Below are 23,555 nucleotides of genomic sequence, written 5' to 3' on the forward strand. Positions count from 1 at the left end.
CTGCTCATGAACTCAGAGAAGAAGCCCTGTGGCTTTCATCCTCCAACAACGACACACTCAATTTCATGCATATAAATGATGTCTTGAAGCCTGACAGTTGGAATGAGACTGTATTTCATCATCATATCACCTCTGACATCAAAGAAGAAAAATACAATTCTCTTTCTAGCTTATCTATATCACCAGTGAAGGAGAAGCTGATGTTGAAAAAAAGTAGGCTAGATTTCCTTGATTTTGCACCTCAGAATGTTTACTCAGAAATGATAGAAGGCGACAATAACAGGAAATACTTTTCCATGTTAGCAGCAAACAGTGAATTTCAGTTTACATCTATGTACATTAAGGAGCGTTACTCAGGAGGCTTTACAAAATTAACCTCTGTGGACATGCCACATACAAACCCAATAACTTCTTCTAACAACATGAAAAAAACATATACGGAAATTATGCCTGACAGCCAGCTGACAAGTTCTGTGACAGGATACAGTAGAGAACAACTTATGTCAGCACTTCTGGTAGGAACAAGCTGGGCTAACTCAGCATTTAAGCGTGTTGTAGCAACACTGCCTGCTTATCAGCAGTCACTGACGGACATGTCTTTGGAAAGTGACAGCATATTTATGTCTAATATTGATTACTGGTCTAATTATTTAAAGTATTCTACATATATGCAAAAGAAACCAAGTGAGACCCTCAGAAAGATGGCACTGGAGAACAACTTAGATGCATCCCATAGTAAAAGTGAAGAGTCAGATTTTTCTATATTAGAGTCTGAGAATATTAACAGAGTTAGCATTTCCTGGAAGCCAGGATACTTAGATTTTCCAACAAGGTATTTAGATATTTCCCCTTCTTTGACATCAAGTTTTTGGACTGTTTCCTATCATTTGAAAGTGTTTTCTGGGGACTCATCAAAAAATCAATTAGTCTCATTTAATAAATTGCTTTCTAACCCAACAGAAAGGTTGCCATTCATTAGCTCATCTATCAAGTCAGACAGTATCTCTGAACAAACTTCTACAGGGAGGTTGTTAGATCACAGAGCCGAAGAAATGAACTTCTCTAGGCATGCCACAGCTACAGAAAGACAAATCTTTGGTTTATTTAATCCAGGCCTTTCAAGGAGAATTTCAGAAAGCAATGACAAGACAGTATCACAGTTGCAGTCAACAGTAAACTCTGCAAATCTAACTGTATCTTCTAGCGATGAGTTCCATTTTGATTTTCTTTTCCCTTCTCTTGAAGCACCTTTGCGTCACCACTCTGTACAGATAAGTTTGCTTGACAAGGTGCTTGCAAACTCTATGGAAAAATTAATGTTTTATCATAGTTTACATATGCAAGGTGGAACTGATGTAATAAGCAATAGAACCAATGTGACCATCCTAAACAACAGGCAACAGCTTGCTTCTGTCTTTATAACACATTTAGGAATCCAGCCTTCATGTTTGAAGGACAGTCAAACTGTTTGCTTGGTCAAAACACTTGTTAATAGTTTGGTAAACAGTAGAACACGAGGATTATTGCAGTTTGAAAGCGTTTTGGAAAATGATACTATAACAAATACTGGTGATAATGCAGGAAGTGAAGTTCAGATAGATGCAGGGTTTTTTATAAAAAATAACAGTTCGGTGAGTTCTGACTTATTCATATCAACATTGTCTTTGGAACTGAAACAGCCTCTTCATTCGGACTCAGAACTCAGAGTCACTGTACCTCCCAACAGCTACTCTACACCTCCACTCCCACAGAGTCTTCAGAACCACCTTGATACAATTTCTCCAAGCCTGACCCCTGTGTGGGATGTAGCAGAATTAAGCTTGCCTACAACAGAAATAAGAAGTCTTCTAACAGTCTTAGATGGAAAAAACTCCATCGAAAATCAAGATGACAGTATTAGGTACTTTCCAAGGACAGGAGAACAAGAAATCATTGGTGATAATAATGAAAAAAAGAATCCTGCTGCTCTGACATCAACTAACAAATTGAAGCTTTCAGATCAGAATTTGGAAGGAGATGTATATGGATCCTTCAGCAATCACAGAGAAGGAATGTCTTCTCTGGACATTTTTAGCACTCCTGTCTTGGATTTTGGAGATACTGATTATGGACACTTCTCTTCCCTTCTGGTATCATCAAGAACTGAAATAATTAATGATGTGATACCTTTGCCATCTTCATACGGTGGAATTACTATTCAGCACAAAGAGACCATACTGAACCTCTCTCTGATGACAGCTGGAGCAGCAATCCATGACTCTCACATGGATTCCCAAATGCAAGTTTCACCTGCAGTGTACCATCAGTCATCAGTTTTGTCACATGTTCATTTCTTAACTAATTTACCACCCGAGACAAGCCAGAATACCACCCTTTACCCACCACTGAATCAACTTACTAGCGCTCCCACAGTGCTTTTATCTTGTACGTTCCCTGAGTTGGGCTGCCTGTGCCGACCAGAGATCAACTGCAGTATGTCAAGCTACTAAGTTAGATGTAGAAAAATAACAGATAATCTTATCTATTATTCAGATCATAGACTGAACATAGAAGTAGCTGAATTTCATTCTTTAGATATAGATTCATTTAACATATAAAAAGATTTTAGAATAGTATTTTAATTACAGTAGAAGGGAATTTGTAACGTCTTGGTGATAGTGAATGTCATTAACATGTGATTTCTAATTTTTATGTCCTTCTCTAAATCAACTCTCATGAGACTGTGAGAATAGTTTGAAAATAGAAATTGAGTTGCTATGTATTTGATGCATTTTATGCCACTTATTTGAATTATTGTGAACATTTTTCACTTGCAGTATTCATATATTTTTGGGTATTTAATTTCCTAAAGAAAATATTTTACATAACAAAATAGCAGAAATGAAACCTGTGGTATTTCATTGATCATTCCATTGTTTGTAGTTGGAGTTGGGTGTGGGTGAACTGTTTGTCCAGCTTCTTTTTTTCTCTTTTTTTTTCCAGATTATCTTTGGCTACTTTTCATCAATTTTCTGCCCACAAAAATATTTTTTTTCATTTAGTGTTTTGAGATGGGATTTCCGCTGTTTAATTTGGAGTGAGAAATTATTTTTAATTTTCACTATCTGTGACTGCAGTCTCCTGAGAGTGTTTTAAAATGTAGATTAGTTCTTTGTTCTTGTTCTTCTTTTGCTTCATTAGAACATGCTTTTGTTCACCATCTGGTGGAGATCTTGAAGCTGTTGGTTATTGTTTGTAGATAGTGAGTTTGATTTTAAAAGTACTTTGCATATTCCTATATTAAGGTGATTTTGTCCACATATATAATTATTCAAGTGAGACTATAATTATATATATGGTTATATGTGAATTTACAAGAATATACATAATGCACATTTTCTATGCATGTGTATCTGTACAAAACATATAGGAGGCACATTATACATATAAAATTATATGTATATACAAATGTATATACATATAAATAGGACTCTATCTCAATTTGAAGTGTTTTCAATTTGCCAAAGGTCCAAAATCAGGGCTTATTCTTTTTTCTTTTTTTAATTGAAACTATCACAGAAGTAATAACAATGGACACAGCATTTTCCTGTTGAAGTATACACTAAATTTGAATATTTGCTGATTTAAGGGAGGAAAAAAATAGGCAATCAATTGAAAAACAGGCAAATTAATATCACTCACCAAAGAAGGTAACTGGCAAACCATCTTCCTGTAAGAAAAGTGATTATTTGCTATTTTATCACAGGGAATTTTCATATTTATCTTACTGAAAATATGTTCAGTTCCATTATGAAGAGAAAGAACAGTACCCAACATAGCTCATGGCAACCAATATGTACTATTAAATTGGAAAATAGTTAGATACTTCAGATAATCATATTTTAAGCTCTTGTAAAATGATTATCTATGAAGCTGTAAAATTATGAAATTTCCTCCGCATTTATAAAACTTGAATAAATGGTCATTTGTTTAATATTCTGACATAGAAAAAGCATTTTCTTTCCAGCCAAGAGATAGTAAGGGATTTCACTGTAATTGTCTTCAGGTCCTGGTATGTCCTGTGTAGTGTCTCTGTAATATCTGCATTAGATTTCTCTAAAGACATGTCTGTGATCAAGATCCACGACCTAATTTGGTAATAGCCCTAAGTAGTAATACTAAATAATGCTACATGGGTACACACATGTGACTGAGTTGATGTAGAAGTTCTCAACCCCCCAGATGCATCCTGGAATATTTTCTGCATCAAGATTGTATAGAATTTGTAGCAGCTTAATGATAATTTTGTTACCATATGTAAAGTAAAAGTGATTAACACAGAGAAAAACCATAAGATGATGTAATATTTATTAGATTAGATTTCTGTGACAAAATGTTGCCTACCAACTCATGAGCTTAAAGAGAATTCATACATACCTGGTTTCAGCTCAAGACAACTTTAGTGATTATTAGACTTCTCTAAGCCAAATGTTGTACATTTTCAGGTTGAAAGATGGTTTGTTTAGCTGCCAGTTTTAATAAAGCTAACATGAGTTCTTCTAGTGTCTGGCCATTACCAGACCTGAGAGCAAAGGATGTGCTGAGAAAATAAGAATTGGAGTGCTTCTCTCTCCTAGTTCTGTTCCCAGTCATCTTGTGACTTTTAACTGATAAGCTTTGTCTGCTCTCATAATGTTTTTGGTCAAATTTGTAATGATTGTTTATGGATTATAACTTTATGACTGAACACAGGAATGTTCCATGTTACAGATTTCAGTTTATTTCAAAATTCCTGATACTTCCATGATCTTGCTGTAATAGAGGCATATGCAGAATACTGTTTATAGATGTGTTAATTCTTGAGTTTCCATGTCATATTTCAAGTGTCTCTATAAATATGGAGAGGGAGGGAATTCCTGTTTAAATTGATAGGGCTAGTGAGAATGGTAACAAGCAAGCCTATAGGGCTTGTTCACTCCAGGCTCCTGAAGTACTGAGCTGTATCCTACACCAGAGCTTGAGGTGTTCTTGCACATTGGATTCAACCCAATCTTCTTATTCATCATGACACTAGAGTCTCATATTATTGAAAAGGCAAAGTTGCTCACTTTCTAAAATGTCATTGCTGTTTTTAATGGACAGGTGGGCTATTCTACAGGATATCTATAACTGTCTTTAGTTACAACTCCAACTCAGAATCAAAAGTACATGATGTGGTTGCAGCATGGGTAAGTGCAATTTTCTTTCTTACTTTATTCAGTGAGTAGTTTGGGTCTACTTTGGGAGTTCTGTCACTATGGATAGAATTTTGAAATGTTTCCACTATGCCAGCCAGCATCTTAAGGACAGAAGATACTAGCTGAGATTTTGGGAAGTGTATGGAAGTCTGAGTTGTCCACTGAACAATTTAGATTTATAAGTTCCTATGTCAGTATACAAATTCTATCTTCAAATACTAATGTGGTTTTAAAGTTATATTGTGATGGAATAATAGAATAATAGAAGCATAGAATTATTTGAGTTGGAAGGGGCCTTTAAGATCATCTAGTTCCAACCCCCTGCTATAGGCAGGACATCTCCCACTAGACCAGATTGCTCAAAGCCCCATCCAGCCTGGCCTTGAATGTCTCCAGGTTGGTGGCATCTACAGCCTCTACAGGCAACCTGTTCTAGCACCTTCCATCCTCACAGTAAAGAATTTCTTCCTTATATCTAGTCTAAACCTCTTCCAGTTTAAAGCCATTTCCCTTTATCCTGTTAGGACAAGCCCTTATTAAAAGTCCCTCCCCAGCTTTTCTGTAGGCCACCTTCATGTACTGGAAGGCCACTATAAGGTCCCTCCAGAGCCTTCTCTTCTCTAGGCTGAACACTCAACCTGTCCCCAGAGGGGAGGTGCTTGAGTCCTCTAATCATGTTCATGACCCTTCTCTGGACCTGGTCCAACAGTTCCCTGTCTTTCCTGTGTTGGGAGCCCCAGAGCTGGATGCAGTACTCTACATAGGGTCTCATGAGAGCAGAGTCAAGAGGCAGAATTACCTCTCTTGACCACCTGGCCACTCTTCTCCTGATGCAACCCAAGATATGGTTAGCCTTCTGGGTTGCAAGCATACATTGCTGGCTCAGGTTGAGTCATTCATCAACCAACCTGACCAAATCCTTCTCCTTGGGGCTATTCTCAAGCCATTCTCCACTCAGCCTATATCAGTGCTTAGGTTTGCCCTAACCCAGGTGCAGGACCCTGATAGCGATAACAGTAAACATGCTGTGTTCATTTGTGTGATGCAGTACACTTTTCAAATTCACTACATTATTGTCTGTTTTAGATATTTTCTCCCATGGGTCAGGTGTTGGGATTTCTAGTAATTTTAGATTTTCAGCCCATTTTAGCAGAAATGAGTTCCTTATCAGGCCTTCCTAATGAAGGATTGTTGAAGTTCCTACATTTATTTCATTGCCTGAATATTCTGATATTCTCTGTTCTTTTTTGACAATTCACATAATGGCACACATTCTTCAAACAGTCTTTCTACCAGCTATTCACATGAAAATGTGATGTCATAAATATATGGCATTTATTCTTCATTTTCCTTTAATAAACCTGGAGGATTTCAGCTTTCAGAAGCTAGAGAAGAGAAACCATCTATAGTTCGCTATAAACCACAGATGCAGTCATCCACACCAGCTAAGGTTGTTCTCTCAGTAGCAGTAACCAAGTGAAGTCCGTCAATGCTTTAGCCAAAGGATCTATGAAGGTGTCACTTGGCTCTGGCAGAATACACAAACTGTTCTCCAAAGGGGAAAACTGGGCAGCCATTGCCAACTGTGAATAAGGTGTAGAAAAGGCTGAAATAAAGCTATGGTAAGGCTGTAGACTTTTATTTAAGTGAATACTGACCCTGCATTTTTGTCAGAAAATCTTTTCTAATTGAAGTGTTTCTGAGAATTTAAGATGATGGAGAGGGAGTAATGTTTCACATCCTGTGCAATCACATATATTCACTGTCATGACCTCATAGAGATTTCCTTCTCTTGGTAAAAGAAACTAGTAAATTTTTCACTATCAATTGTTCGTACAATTTAACAATCACCTCACCGTGATGGGAGTGTGTTCTCTTTGCTTTGAAAAATTGAAGGGAATTTATTGGGGGAAAGAGAGGTAGAGTTCTGTTTTAAATAACAAAATGCTCAATTAATGTACCATTTCTGTGATCAATGCTTTCCTGTTTTTCAGCTAAACCATACTTTCCAGAACTGGAATTACACTGTATATGTGGTCAATATCAGGTAAATGAAGGGAGAAAATGTTTATACCACATTCTTTTTAGAGGATTAACCCACTCTAATTCATGTTTACTTTCTTCATAGCATCCAACCTGGTACCATAAAGGAGGCAGTAAGAGAAAAAAGAAGCATCGATAGTAAACGGTAATGTCTTTATAAAATTTTTATTGATAGAGTCAACAGCTGGTGTTACAAGTGGTATGACTTTATTGCCTATTATTAGTTGATATTGCTGCTAGTCTGTAAATATATGACTGCTGGGGACCTGAGTGTTCTGGGTGTGCTAACAAACCTCATACCGGTTATTGTGTTTGTTTAGATTTAAACCTGCTGATCTTCTTTGAACTCTTTGAAATAGATCATTTTTCAGAGTTCAGGTTTCATCTACCACAAAACTGAATACCGTTGCAGATGTATTTGTAGTAAGGCAGGATGCACTTTCTTCAGCAGCAAGCTCTGGTACTTGTCCACTGGCACCACATTTATTCTCTTGAACCAGAGCCTTTTGAGTTAATACGCATCTTACTAGATGCAAAACACTGAAAAATCATGCTGGAGTTGAAAGCCAAACTAGTATGTGCTAAACTATTTACCATATGCTCTCATTTCCTGACTTCTGCTGGTCTCTCAGGCACTAGCATTGGGATGGCCTCAAAGGCAGCCAGTTAGATGGATCACACCTCCTGAAAACTGGGCCTCAGGGGGTTTCTTTGAAAGCAGCACACTGATTTCTGAGGGACAGTTGGACAGGGAGTGACTCTTAGCACCAAATTAAAGGGAGGAAACCAAACCATAATTAGTCTTGGGAGGGAGGGGGAAGATGTGGGTATGGGACATATCATTTTGCAGCATAGGCAAAAGTCCTGCATAATCTTCAGCTGCCAACTCTTGGGAACTGTACTGGTAAATTTGAGCTTTTTAAGCTCAGAGATAGTCCAGAGATAGATTGCTAGTTTACCAATACTTCCATTTTTTTGTAGGGTTTACTTAGACTTCAAAGGATTTATAAATGGTACTATCTCCTTCCCACATACCCACAGCAGAAAGACAGCACTTAATGGCAAAAAAAATATTTAGCTGGTATAGTATAAACCTAGACTCTGAAAGGGCTATTTTGCTCCTTGAACTACATTTATGTGAGGTATGGTCGTGTGGCTGTGGGTTTTTTTTCACACTTTCAAATGATACAGTTGTGCCAGCAAAACCTTTGAAGTTCATTCCATGTGTCATGTCTCAGGAACAATCCCAGGCTGCAGGGGAATGTAAAGTTTTTCCCAACCTTATTGCTGAGTGTTTTATGAGATTTGCAGTCCAGATTGTCAGCATGTGTTCTACTGCAGACTGAACATCTGGTTTCCTCTCATGGCACCATACCATCACTCAGTCCTTGGGATTTTGTTTCTTTTTCCTGGTCTATTAAAAAAGCTGGTTAAGGGGGAGAAATTACTCCAGCATATTCAAACATGCAAAGTCAATTCCATGACTGAAAATGTATGTCTCTTGTACATATGTATGTCCGTCTTTCAATATTTATGACAACGTATGGTTCTATGACTAACAAACAAGAGCCATGCAGTTTACTGTATTTTCATTAACAAAGTGTTCCCCATGATTGCCTTACAGCACTGTGGTTACAACACTAGACTACTTCTATATTTTTTTAGACATCGCTGTTGTGTGGGGTAACCCTATTCCTGACTACTTTGCTCACTATATTTGAGCCATAAAGTGCCATAAATACATGTTATAAATTCAGAGACAGTTGTATTACATGTTATTAATATGTCATAAAGTTTTTCAAGGGTGGTCTGAGCTAATGAGAAACCCATTTGCACTTATGAATATCTGAAGGGCAAATTCCTTTTCTTTTCTTTTTTGTTTAGCTTTCTCCAGAATATTGCTTTGTTAAGTTTTCAACCTTCTGGAGTTCGTCCTGATTAAGATTCTTAGCAAAACCTACATCACATTAGAGTAACAATTTGGAGTATAGTAAGTTAGCAGATTGCAGGTTGGAAGTATTTAATCCACAATAGAAGTAATATTTTTTTCTTACGGGTATCCTAACAAGTCTAACTAGACCTATTGAAATGCTGTAGCTGAGTTCTTGTATGTAGCTTACTCTGAGTGTAATTTCAAATTGTTTCTATGAAACATTCTTATAAATTATTTCTATAAATATTTGCCCAACATTTTTCTTATTTTTGTTAGAGGAAGTATAAATTCCTCACGCACACTCCAGTGTTTCCCTTAGTTTTGAAGTACCACTTCCACCCGCTACTTCCACCACTACTTCATCTTCATCTGAATACAGTTTCATTCCACAGTTAAAACTTTAGACACAACCCAGAACTATCATGACCTTTATATTTTACAGAAGTAATCATGCTAGTCCAACTCACTAAACTTTCTCATCTTCTCTGAATTTTGCACAAAACCATAGTCTTCATCCTTGTAGGGCACTAGCACAATTATTTAAACTGCTGTTGGAGAAGTTTTCCCTCTCTTTACATTCCAGTTCTCATCATTCATATCTTTTCCCCTTACCTTTTGGACTAGTATTTAATACAACAGTTAAAAAACAACAACTCAACAGTGAACTTGCTCAGACTTTTCTATCAATTTTTCATTGTTTCAATCCTTATTTGCTAAACTTGCTGTCTTACCAACTAACTGTTTTTATAAGTCACCTCACCTAGTCTTCTTGCAAATGAAAGAAGAAGAATCATTAGAGAGAAAGATTCAGAGGAGAAATAGAAGCTGCTAGTGGGAGGTAGGAAGCTGGGGTTTTTTTTGGCAAGTTAAAAATAGGTGTTTTCCAAATAAATATTTTAAACTCTACTGCATTCTGGAGAAGAGCAAAACAAAACAAAAATATGGAAATGGACTGTTATTCTTTCATTGCTGAGTTCTATGAGCTGCAGAAATTCAGAAGACAGTATGCTTAGTGTGTGTTATCATGGACATTGGTGAGAGACAGGATGTCCAAAAATGCACATTGTTATCAGCACCTTTAAAACTGTAAGATGACAGCAGTGTATCACACTTAGCACTTTGGTAGATTATTAATTATGTACTTCTGTTTGTGTCTTCGTTTTCTTCTTCTCATCATACTGCTGCCATCGCTTAACAAGAGGGTAGCTCTTCAAAATAGAGTAGAAAGATGTAAATGGGTTATGACCATAACTGTTTATCCCTTGTGACTTATCACAAGCCTTTGAAAGTGATCCCAATTTGTGTTTGTTACATAGATAAATTATGAATGTGTTTGTTTCTCCCATTAATCCTTTGCCTTTTCTGACACTGTATTGATGTCATGCTCTTCTGTGGCTGCTGCTGCTTTTCTCAGATGGGCCCTGCAGGCGTAGTCAGGTGTAGTCTAGGTGTAGTCAGATGGCTAATAATTGGGCTACCTCAGCAGAAGAATTGATGTTCACTAAGCACCTCAGCTCCCCTGCTTCTCCTTTCTTCTTTCATTTTGCAAGCAGTTTTGAGAACTGAGGCCCCAACTCATTTATAAACTTTTCTCTATTTGATACACAAATTATGTTTTCTGCAGCTTCCACTACTCAGTTGTCATAACTTTGGCCTGTTTTCCATTTTATTTTCTGTGTGAAACAATGCTAATGTTACTACTGTTAAACATCTCATCCAAATTAAAAACCTCAGTGCTCGCAATCTGTTGAAAGACCACTAAACTTAAAAAGAAATCTATTCACTTAGAAATTAAAATAAAGAGGAAGGCAGGAAATGTGAGGTGCCTGAGCGCAGTCTTGCTTTTTTGAAGTCTGTGGGAGTTTTGCCACCAATGTTAGTAAAGCAGATTCAGGATCCTGCATGCTGTGTTCCTGGCTGCCATGGGCAGTTGAACACACTTAGATACTAAGTTTAAGCTAATTAGATTGTATAATAGTTTTAGATAAGTGTTAGCAACATTGGAGAAACATGATTTTGCTTTTATAGTCTCAAGTATCTTTACTGAGTAAGGTTAAATAAAGTAGAAGGCTTTTGCATTCATTGTAATTGTTCCAGATTATACATTATGAAATAATAATGCTATTCTAAATGAACACATCTGTAATGCCATTTCTTGTTTTTAAGTCTTCCTGGTTTCTACAGATGAAGTTTTAGGAAAAACTTGGAACTGGTCCACTCCTGCTTCCTTTGACTTTAACTTTGTGGTTATCATCTGAACCCACATGTTTCTGCACTGTACCCTGCTGGCACCATTTGTCAGTGACCTGTAAAGAAAGACTTTTTAACAGATATAGGAATTCAGGAATTCTCCCTGAGTGAATGGAAAATGATTTCTCCTTTGTCTCCTGCTGAGAATGCTACATTTTGATCCAGCTTATACTGACTTCCATCATCTTTCCACTGACTAACTGGGTTTCATACAGGCCTGACATTGTCAGATGTCATTTTTCAGGAAAGTACTGGGTTGCAATTTTCAGGGTGAACAGGCATTTCCTTTGTTGTTCTGGAAGATATTTGAAGCATAATCAAATACTCATTTCAGCCGAGACCAACTGTAGAACCAAGAGGTATTCCATCTGTCTCTCTTTGCCTTTTTCCTTGTAAAGAGAGGTCTTCATACCAAATCTTCTCATATTTTAAATTCTCAACTTTTTAGTGCTATCACATCAAGTCAAGATTTGTTGACAATTAAGATGCTTTTGCAGAATACTTCTAACTTCTCTATACTGTGCTGTAGTTCTTTGGTTGCAGAACTGAGCTCAGTATTCCTGAGAGGAATGCTCTTGCAAATTCCATTTTGGATTTCATTAACAGACTAATCAAATTTCTTTCTCACTCATTCTGAATGTTTTCTAGCATCTTGTCTACTATTTATATTACTAAGTCTACACTGACTAGCTTATGCCAGTCATCTTTCTTTTCTGTTCAACTTTCTTTCCTGTTCAACTATTAACTAGCTGTCTAGTTAATATTTGGGAGTTGGCAGTGTTTAGAAGTGGGGCCTACACCTGTGCTCCCAGTCTTGAATTATATCCACTCATCACTACTTATCTTCAAAGCCAAAATAACAGTAAGATTTGTAAAGAATTTAATGTTGCTTTTTTTTTTTTTTTTTTTTTTTCTCAAATATAACTGGGTATTTGAGAAGAATTCCATCTTCAGTGGTAGTTCTTGTTTACTGAGTACTGAAATGCTTTTAAAAATTATTCTTTCTTACACTTTAAATCAGAGAACATTAACAGCAAAACAAGTAAGTAGTGAATTGTTTGAACAGTTTGAGAGCCACAATTATTTCATACTGTCTGGTAGACCTAAACAAGAGAATAGACACATGCTGCTAATTACCAGCAGGTACACCACTGCCACATGGTTAGTCACTAATCCTCACTCTGGGCTTCTTGTGCCATGCAGAAGCAAGAGCTCAGCCCATGTGTAGGCACACTGTCCTGGAATAGCTCTGAGTCACACTGCCTGAGAAGAATGCTGCCTTTGTATCCAGTGTTGTGGCAGCATTAGTCCCATCCTAACCGTCTCCATACCCCCAGTACAGCTTGCAGTGCCTGCAGCCTCCTCTCTGCTGAGCTCAGTAGGCCAGGGCAAAGAGGGACAGACAGTAATCTTTCTGGCTCCCCTGCTTGCTCCAGCTGACAATCAAAGACAAGAGAGACAGAAAAATGAACCTTATTTTGTTTACCCACACCACAGCCCACTTTTTTTTTTTTTTTTTTAATATTGACTGTATAGCTACAGATTACTGTGGGTGATATAATTTCTAATAGATTGCTGCTGCAAGAACCCATCTGCATTTATATGGCACTCAATAAAGAGCATAAGGTTGGCTGTGTAAAATCCCATGGTACCAGCACAGCATGGCACTATTGCATGTATTGCCATTTATTTGAGTTTGGATCTGTTGTTTCACAAATCAAGGAATTTTTTATTCACTATTAAAATGTTTTCTTTCTGGGCTCCAAGTGTGATAAAAGTGGAAGGAAGCACTTGGCTTCATATTGCATCAGCTGTCAAGCTAGTAGGTATTTACTTACTTTGGGAAGCCAGCATGAGTCATTCTGAAAAGTTTATAGAATTTATTTTCATCATAATATGGAGCAGGCTCTTAGTACAGTACACTTGACCTGTGCTCTGCAAGCTTCTCAGAAAACAAATAATAAATGGTCTAACAGATTATTTTCATGAGTGCTTCATAATCAATGCTTTTCCCTGTAATCACTCAAGACAAATGTAGCCAGTCCAACATCATCTATCATTTTTACCATAATTGTTCGAGATGACTCTAACCAACTCAACCTGATCTATAATTATCCCTTCTGTTTAGTGTGTCTTGTGCAGTTACAGGTACTAAATATCATTTTGTTTTGCTGGGAGTATCACAATAAGCAGCACAGTAGTAGCGGTGACTCTTCCCTTACTACTTCTGCTTTGCAGCCAAGTGCTGAGGTAGGGAGTGGCATCAGTAATATTTTTTCCTCTTCTTAAGTAAAGGGAATACGTGAGTGAAGCCAGAATCTTTTAGGAAAGATGGATGAGTTCCAGGATACTCTGGGGCTGAAGCATTGGAGGGCTCTAAGTATTGGCAATCCTGTAGGCAATTTCCATGCTCTGCTAAAAATAAATGCCATAATAAACAGGTGCCTCATAATATATCCTACATATACAGCAAAAGTCTGTGCATTCACCCTGCTTAGTCTATTGCCATGTGTTAACCACTCTGTTAAGACCAAAGGAATGTTAAGAGAAACTTCGTATATCTGGGAGCAGGGCAAGTTTGGCCTGGCTAGAAATAGCTGGAATTGCTCTGCTAAAACACATCCCTAGGGGGAAAAAAAAAAAAAAAAAAAAAGAAAAAGGAAAAAAAAAAAAAAAAAAAAAAAAAAGCCAAAAAACCAAGTCAAGCCAGCAGGTAACTTGTGGCCACATTTTTATAATATAATAACTTCCGCAATGTGTTAAAAGTAAAACTGCAGATATAAGAAAAAAAGGAAAAAAATAAAAAAATAGAGTGTAGATGCTCAAAAGAAAACAAAGCAAACAACCAGTAACATATGTAATTCTTTACTTGTAGGTCACATCCACAATAGTGAAATGTGTGGAGTATTTAGTTCACATTCATGACTTGAAGGCTTTATGAGGCTTGGGCTTTGCTTTTCTTACTTTTTTTCCCCTACAAGGAAAAGTTTTTTATTTCTAATGCCAGCCTTTTTAATGCCATTTCAATAATGAGAATTTTTCAGAAGCATCTGTTGGAGGTAAGCAGTTTTCAACATGAGTTGTGACAGAAGGATCATTGAGTCTGTCAGCAACATCTGTACAGTAAGCTAGTTTTGTACTGTACCACCTCCAGAAAGCACACCTCTGGGATATCATTTGGAGCCGGCTTTCTGGCAGTAATCTAAATAAGAGGGGTCCCAGAAATCCCTACCAATCCGCTCCTCTACAACTCCCCTGCAGATTTTGTCTCCTACTCTTCAAGAAGCATTCCAGACCCAGCAGCTCACTGCTACTTCCTGGCTTTGGGGCCCCCCAGTGAAAGACGCTTTGTTTGGTGCATGCACTTCTCGCTGTATGTGTGCTGGCAGTGCTGCCACTTCCCAGGCTGCCAGGAACTACTCACACACCAGGAAGGTCTGTCTTTATTCAAGATTCTGGGTATACAAGGACAAAGCTAAGATGAAGGCAGCCCAAAGCAGGCAAGCTTTTTCCATTTTTTCCACATTTCTGCTCCCATGTAGATCCAATGTTCCATGCTTCAGTGTCGTCGTCTCTCAATTACCATAGCCAAGCAATGCTCTTGGGTACCAACATATTCTCTTCTCCAACATGGGTTTTCTGTGTCCCAGGGGGAATTTTTTCAGCCTTCCACTCTCAACTTCTTTCCTGTGTCCTGCTAGAACTTCTTTCTTGTTCATTATTTCTCTTCCAGAAAAGCTGTGTTTTTGGATAAGGGTGGAGACTGTTTTATTTCTCTCACAGGAAAGAGACTTGGGCACTTTGAACTACTTCTTAAGCCCAAGAAGGTAGCAGTGGGCTGGAGTACAAAACAGCTATTACTGCTCAAACTTGAATTACTCATCCAAGCAACTAGATTTTCCTAATTAGAGCTAAAATTCTCAGAAGTGTGTGAGGATGTTTTTAACTCCATCAAGATCTGAGCATCTTAAAGTTAGGGATCTATTCTTTGTTAGTCTTCTAGTCTTATTCAGTAGTCAGTGGAGAGAAAGGCCCTCCAGAAGATGACTTGTCCCAGCCTGACAAGTTCTGTAAAACTTTTAAGCTTTACAGCTTTAAAGTTCCTAAGAAACTGGCAACCACACTTTTTGGATTTAATTAGGACCCATTTAGAACTGGACACTGGACACTCACAGTGGAGAATATTTTTTGCTTTCATCTCTTAATATATCTTGCAGTAATCTAAATCTTCTGAAAATACTTACTGGCTCTTTTAATGAGCTGCTTCTTTAACAATAACTGCAGGATGAAATTTCCCAACCATACATTCTTTTCCTGTTCGTGTATGATTTACAAGTAACAAACAATATTGTCTTGGTGACTTACTTACTGAGAAAACTAGAGTTTGTCAGATATTTTTATTTCCACATCTTTGGAATCTGCTGCTCTGACTCAAACATTTGGGTAATTTTCCTTGCAGTTTTGAGGTTTTAGCCCTTCTGGTTTATAATGCTACCAACAACATCAATTTAGAAGAGCAAGACATCCGACAAAAGCTCATAAATAATAATGAGTCCATAGCAGAGGGATATAGGCTTCATACAGTGGAAGTTGATCCAGTGGGTAAGTAGATTCAGTCTTATTACACAACTGATTTTATTTCATTGTCCAAAAATAAGCATCTTCTGTATTAAAATAATCATACATTTCCAAACGAAGTAGCTATTTCAGATTTTGAATTCTCACTTTTAGCCTCACTGATCTCAGAGAGACATCCTCAAGATATCTCTTTTAAAACAAATGTAGCTATCAAGATTGCTTCAGGTAGAGTCTTGTTGTCTGGTTCGAAGAGGCTAGAACATTTGCTTTTGACTGCTCTGGCTGTTTGAGGATAAAGTATGATATACAGCCGGAGATGCTATGAGACATTTTTTTACCACTGAGGACCCTCATGATCCTCAAAGATCCTCAGCCCTCTCTGTGATTCTACCAATCTCTATCCAGTCTTCTTCCTGCTCTTATGTATCCCAGACCCTTTTGCAGTCATCTTCTAGTAAGAGATTGCCCTTCCTTTGATAGGGAAGAGGGAGGGGCTAGTGAAACACAAGTGGATACAGTTTACACATTCAGTGCTTTTCCTTCAGCATCAGCAGCAGTATATTTTCTCCCCTCCCTTACAACTAGTCTATGGAAAGCATTCAGACATTTCATTTGAAGAGAGCTACGTGATGCAGAATGGATAATGAGCTTAAGACAAAAAATGGAACATAGATGAGGAAATTTGCAATTAACACTGATTGGGATATTCTTATTTTTACAGAAAAATGTTTAGCTGAAGAAAACCCTCCAAACTATTTTTGGCCAGATACCAGACCAACAGTTACCAACTTTACATTTTGCCATGGGAGTTCAGTTCAGATTGCATCAAGAACCTGGTAGGTGGTCAAAGACCAGAGAAGCTGAGATCTTCAGCTTTCTGGTCATATAGTTAGACTTCATCCTCCACAACAGATGCTGTTGAATGATACCACATCTCATAAGGATGATTTCTATGCTGTAAGAGATCATGTGTGTGCAGTAAGAGTGTACTTCATTAATAAGAGAAAAAAGTTTGTCTACTACTTCTGTAGGACATATTAAGACCCACAATTAATATATGATCAAAGTGAAAATAGCACCGTCTTACAGAACAAAATTGCTTTCTTGAGTTTGTGATGTTTATGTTGCCAAATCAAATATCAACTACTACTTGGCTACTACTATCTCAACTTGTACAAGAAACTTTTCAACAAAAGTTTTGACAAGATGAGTGGCATATTTATTTAATTTAATCCAGAATTTCTTGTCCAGTTAAATGAATGTAAAATATATCCTTTGAAACAAGAATGTTATTAGTAATTAGTCATATATGAAGGTGAGGATAGTCTAATTCTTAAAGATTTGGACATATGCTTTTAAGGTTGAGGATAATTTTTCCCTACTGTAGCCTTTCTTTGTGAACATCAACAAATCATTTAAACACTGTAACTCTATTTCCACTTTGTAAAAAGGGAATATTATGACTTCCTTTGATATTCTACTAAAATAATACGGCTTTTATCTCCTTTGAGTGCCTTGAGTGCAGTATTAATTAATCTCTTCAGTATTTGGGATGATCACCAATCATCCTACTGCAATACAGTAGTCTCATCCACCCACACTGCATCTGGAACATGTTCTGAGAAGACTAGATCTTTCACTTTTTTCAGACAATATGTCAACATGTGTAGGAATTAACTTTGAGTTTCTGTGCCAAACAGGAAAACAACTAGCATTATTTTTAACTAACTCACTTCCTCAGACTCATAATCTTATACAAGAGCAGCTAGATTCTGATTGACCAACTTTTGTTTTAAATTAAGTAGTGCATGGGTCAGATTGTTTTTATGTGACACTCAGAATCATTAAAAATTAATGCTTCTGGCCTTTGCTGCCCCAGTATTGCTTATCTTTATTATTCATTTGTGGTATAAACAATACTGTTGGTTGTCTGTCCACTACACTTCTTCTAAAAAAAGCTACTGTGTTCTGTGTTGTACTGTGTTTTCTCTGCTCACGTTAGTTTTTACCTATATGGAGCACAGGCATGGCATGTTTTATTCTGACAGACAAAAGAATCTGGCCCAGTGGTGTCTTCTAGATTTGTGCTTCCAAGAGTGCTATTATAATAAGGATGATCAACTGAGAAATACCTTATTCAAACATATACTGAGTGAAAGGATAAATTTTCCCTGTCTCCATCCTGGCTTTGTTATACTATTGTGTCATAGTTCTCCTGATAGGAAACCTAGGAAAAAGTGTGTTTAATTTCAGAGCTATATCTAGGAATTTTGCTATAGTAAGCTTTTATAGAAAAATGTTTTGAGAAAACTTACTGTCCTTTTATGTCTGCTGCTACTCTTGGACCTGTATCTGAAGGTGACCTTCTGGTTTTCATAGGTGGCACATTCTACCTGTCTCTACACAGCTCCTATTCTTGTTCTTCTGGGAGTATTAACACTTGCTATAGTCCTGATCAAAGCCATTTATATCAAAGGAAAAATACAGAAACAGCATCTGATTAGGCTGTATTAAATAGGGACATAATAGCTTGTGTCAACATTTGGGTCTTTTCTGAAATACAAAATTTCTGCTGATGCAATTGGTCAAGTCAGTAAAGCAATCAGCAGTAAATTTGTCCAAAGGAACTGGAGTTTCCCTCAACTCCATCACACTACAGACCACATATTTCTACTGTCTAGCATACATTTAATTTTAGTCAAGCTAGTACTGCAAGAAAATTTGTAAATCAACAATATTGTACCACTATAACATGTGCAAAACAATTATGAAACGTCTATATAACTACACTATTGTATTTTATGTGCATTTTGTCATTTTCCCTCTTTAGCTATTTGGGTTTGCAGAATTATACATCATACTGGGGCCAGCCAGATCTTAGAAATTGCACAGGTAAGTGTATAGATACTGATATTCGGCTAAAGTAGCAGCTTTGTGTATTTTGGTTTCTAACTACTATGAGGAGGAAAGTCACACTAAGGCATAATATCTTCCTCATTTGTACTATTTTTTTATTTTTATTTTTATTTTTTTATTATTTTTTTTTAAAGATAAAGATAAGGACAAAACTCAAGGGAAGTGCACCAAATTGAATCCAACCCACCCATTCTGGATATCAGCTAGTGAAATAAATCAAATTCTTCAAGTAATTTCATGGAGAATGGAGGCAGGAGGCTTGCACCAATCTGATACTCAATTTCGTACAAATTTTTAAATGTTTCCAATGCCCATGGATACCAGGGGGAAGAATTCTACTCTTTTCACTGAGCTTATGATCACACATTTTCAGATTTGTTATCAGTTTGAAAAATACCCCTTGATGTCATTCTGGTGTTAAAGGAGTTAAAAAACAGACAACTTTTTCTTGCCCTCAGTTAGTGAAGGGCAGGATATTCTCAAAGGTAACTCAGAGCTACAGCAAGCTTATGCATTGCTTTCCTTTAGAAGACTTCTTATCTTACACCACTGATAGGGATTTCATATGGAGCCTGGCTACTTAATGCAGTGGATTGTGATGAGTACTTACAGTCACTCTATATGAAAACATTTTTTGGTGTGGAATGAACATTCTACAGTAAATACAGCAAAAGCTGCAATATAAAATATGGCTTTAAAAAAACCCATAGTCAGGTGCAGACTGAAGAAGGCTGATCGTCTCTTGAAATCTTATTTGTGATTATTCAGTAAATATAAAATATTTTGACACTGTAAAATGTAAGTATTTACATAGTTTTCTATCCAGATGGCACGAAGCATTGTTTAACATGCAGTTTATACTTATGCTTTGCCACTGGACACAATATCAACCTTTCCTTAGTAGAAGGATTCTTCTCAATTTTGCCTCTGCATTGTGCTTGTCCAGCTCTCTGACTAAGAGTGCAGTCACACAAACAAATTGATAACATTCACAGTGGGATCAGACTTTCACCCTAGAGATGAAAAGTGAATGTTTTGTCACTCTGTGACATTATGATTTCACTTCAAGGGGGAGACAGAAGCAGGTGGGGTTTTTTTGTTTCTATGCTTGTTTTTGTTTGGTTTTTGCTTTTTCCCATAGAAAAAGAGATGATATCATAAGGACAAGAAAAAAGAAAATATGCTTTTATTTCTTACTCCCCCTTTCTATCAGTCTTTTATCAGTCTAACTTCTTTTCTGTAGTTGTTCTGAATTACAAACTCCGATCAAATTAATGTAATGACACAACCAATGTGTCTTAACAACAGTATATAAGAATTAACAGGTTATATATGATTTAAATAAAAACATGAATGTGATAAAATAATACAATTTCATGCTTATTACATGTACCACAAAAGATTTTCTATCTTTCAGTAATGAGAATAAAAATTTGTATTTCTAAATTACGTCAGGACTGGTACAGATTATTTATTATTTTTGCTTCAACAGAAAATGCAGCTGATATTGCCAATCAGCTTCTGAATCTCACTGGAGAAGGGCAGCAGCTTACCTCAGACAAAGTAAATGATGTCGTCCAGAAACTCAAAAAAATTGTGAACGATGAGGAAATTGATGAATCTCTGGGTTCTACCGTGGTGACAATTTTTTCCAATATTCTAAACAGTTCAGACAGTGTTTTGGCAGCGTCATCTTCAGAGTAAGCATTTCTGCATTTGCCTTTAAGAAAATTTAGGAGATTGGTTCATTCTTCCATATAAATGCCGTAAAATAAATACATTTTTTCCGATTTCCACAAAAAGAAATTCCAAATGAGATAAGCAGATGTTTCTTCTTGTAATAAAATTAATGTACATGACAAAATATTTTAATGGAAAAGAAGACTTCTGATGAATGACACAGCATATGTTTAGGTGTTGTCAGAAAATTATTTCAGGACTTGTGATATGTAAATAAACAAATTCTATCTATCAAAACCTTCTGTGTTCAAAAGATACACATGTATTTACAGCCTGACAGTCTCCTCGTCAATACAGAGGTGGGAGACAGAAACATAATAAGAAGATTGCCTTAACGTGAAGAGAATACATTAAGAGCATATAGAATAGAATAAAATAATTCTATTTCTGTTTTCAGAGCTCTTAAAACTATTGATGCCTTGGCTTTAAAGATCCAATTCACAGGACCATCCATGAGTATTTCAACACGCAATCTCGCACTTGGTGTGTCTTCTGTAAACTCAACTTCATTCAAAGGTTCTTCTTTCAGTGTCAGTCCACAGAATAATGCATCTGATTTCCAGGTATGCCATGAGCAGTTGTGTTTGAACATGAGAAGTGACTGTTATTCCAAGTGTGTTTACTGTGTTTATAAAAGTGTTTACAACTCCCTCTTTCCCACCCCCCTGCTTTCTATTTCCTTTTTCCTGTAATCATCCAAACAGTTTGCCACCCACTAGGTCAGGCTGCCCATGGCTCCATCCATCCAATCTGGCCTTGAACACCTCCAGGGATGGAGCATCCCTGAAGTTCAATAGCTGATTGTTCTTTGATTGTTATCAAAGGAATATTTCTTCTCCAGATTTCATTCTGTACTTATGGAAAGAGGAAAGGAAAAATTCTGAAATTGGGTTTGGGTTGTTTGCATGTACAATAAGAATTACCATCTGTTTCTTGAGAACATCCAGGAATTTTCTTGTCCTGGAATAATTTATTGGAGCACTGTCTAAATAATCATAAACTCAAAACTCCGTCAAGTTATTTATAATGTTCCTTTTGGAACACAAGATTGTTCAAAGACTTTTACATTTCCAGAATTCTTAGCACCCTTCCTACCAGAAAAGTCAGGAACTATTGTGGTCACAGTTGCTATTTTCCATGCCCATGAAGAAAGATACTTGCTGTCCCTGCTGGAAGAAGATTCTCCTGTGAAAGCACAGGATTTTTACCAGCAGTGTGATGATCTAGAATCATCAGGGAGCCTTAAAGTCTTTAAGCTGTATGTCAGAGTGTTTCCAGATTTTCTTTCATATTTTTTCTTGAAGTAGATATCAAGCAAATGTAACCATGGTAATTTGGAAAGATTCTATTTTAGTCCCTTTTGTCTTTATGTTTCTTGCCAAACCTTTGACTAAGTTAGGTTATGGTGATTCATATTATTAAATTGTTCCTGTAATACATCCCTGCTTCTTCACAGAAACCTCTTCCACTGCATTTGCAGACCGTACCTAATGGGACATCTCCATTGCTTGCGTATCTTTTACTTAATGTGGTAGAATTACAATTTGACAACCTTTTATTCAAGTGCATTTAGCCCTGTTGGGAGATACCTGTGAACTACTTGATATTAATTTCCAAGGTTGCTATCTAATCACAGCAATTCACTGAAAATTTACAATTTGAATAAATCTGTCAGTTGCCTATGACCTGTAACTTTCTAATAGCTAATGATGCTTTTAGAATCATATGATTGATCACCAGAAACATAAATACAACTTTCCTTTGAAGAAGTCAGGAGTGTGAATTTCCTTATCTTGCAGTAAAATTCTTTAACGCTTTTACAATAGAGACAGTATTAGATGAATTACTCCCCTCTCTCCGATGGATAACCTGGTACACATTGAATCCTTGTGCTGTGGAGGATGTTCAGGTGTCTGGCATGTTGCCAATATTGATTATCCTCATGATAGAAAATGTGGTTTTTTGTGCTTCATTGCATGATAATTGTAGAGCGGTGACACTAATTATTATTTTAAATTCTCCTTTCTGTTACATAGAAACTATAAAAGGTAGTGAGAGAATTAATTCAGATATTAGATCAAGCCAAAAACTACAACTAAAGAAAGAAGGATCAGAACATATTTTTGTGTTTACAGCATTGTTTGGTATGAGGAAATATATCATAATGGTTACTGAAAATTATTAAGACTGCTACTATTGCCATCTCAGTATTTTCAAATCGTCGTTATATTGTTATATAGTGAAACATGTTTTTGGTTTTTTTGTTTTTTAATCTACTATCTTCCTGTAGCAAAAGCTTGATTTCATGCTGAGTGTGAAAAAACCTCCACAGCTAATTAAAAAATAAATAAATAAATAAATAGGATCTTCCATAGGAACAGTTAAAATTAATGTTGAAAGTTCTAGTCCAGTGTTTGAGATACCTTCATGAAGGGTTTGAACACAGTTGTGAACAAAGGATGCTTGCTTTTTGTTTGAACATGTTCTTTTCTTCTATTGATTTGATTTAACAGATAGACTTTGACAAGGATCAGACAAATGCCATTGCTTCTGTGATTCTGCCACCAAGCTTACTGAAGAATTTAAGTCAAGATGACTTTGAAGTTATATCGAGGGCTCAATTTACTTTCTTCAATAAAAATGGTCTTTTTCAGGTAAACTTCTGTGTGTTTGAAGTAATTTCAGTTTGCACAAGTCAAAGGCAGCTGCTAAAAATTTCCGGTCGGAATCAGATGGTGATAGGAAATGTAGACATTAGTGACACTCAAATTCAGAGTGACGAAATAGCCATCCACATTGAATTAACTTGAGCAATTTAATTGTAGTGCATTCCTGTGACATTGACGTAAGCATTTTTTTTAGAGTAATCAACAGCAAGC

General features: G+C 36.7%; 1 protein-coding gene across 4 annotated transcripts in view; it reads left to right on the forward strand.

The window, feature by feature from the left end:
* ADGRG6 (adhesion G protein-coupled receptor G6) overlaps positions 1–23,555 on the forward strand; it is a 107,610-nt gene that overhangs the window by 59,644 nt on the left and 24,411 nt on the right. For all 4 annotated transcript variants that reach the window (XM_072331935.1, XM_072331934.1, XM_072331937.1 and 1 more), the window contains 9 exons: positions 5,122–5,207; positions 7,211–7,263; positions 7,345–7,404; positions 15,902–16,044; positions 16,742–16,856; positions 18,851–18,912; positions 20,429–20,636; positions 21,074–21,239; positions 23,190–23,330. In XM_072331935.1, coding sequence (XP_072188036.1) covers positions 5,122–5,207; positions 7,211–7,263; positions 7,345–7,404; positions 15,902–16,044; positions 16,742–16,856; positions 18,851–18,912; positions 20,429–20,636; positions 21,074–21,239; positions 23,190–23,330 — 1,034 coding nt within the window. The remainder of the gene's footprint in view (positions 1–5,121; positions 5,208–7,210; positions 7,264–7,344; positions 7,405–15,901; positions 16,045–16,741; positions 16,857–18,850; positions 18,913–20,428; positions 20,637–21,073; positions 21,240–23,189; positions 23,331–23,555) is intronic.

Source organism: Excalfactoria chinensis, chromosome 3 (genome assembly GCF_039878825.1).
Source record: "Excalfactoria chinensis isolate bCotChi1 chromosome 3, bCotChi1.hap2, whole genome shotgun sequence".
Taxonomy (NCBI): Eukaryota; Metazoa; Chordata; class Aves; order Galliformes; family Phasianidae; genus Excalfactoria; species Excalfactoria chinensis.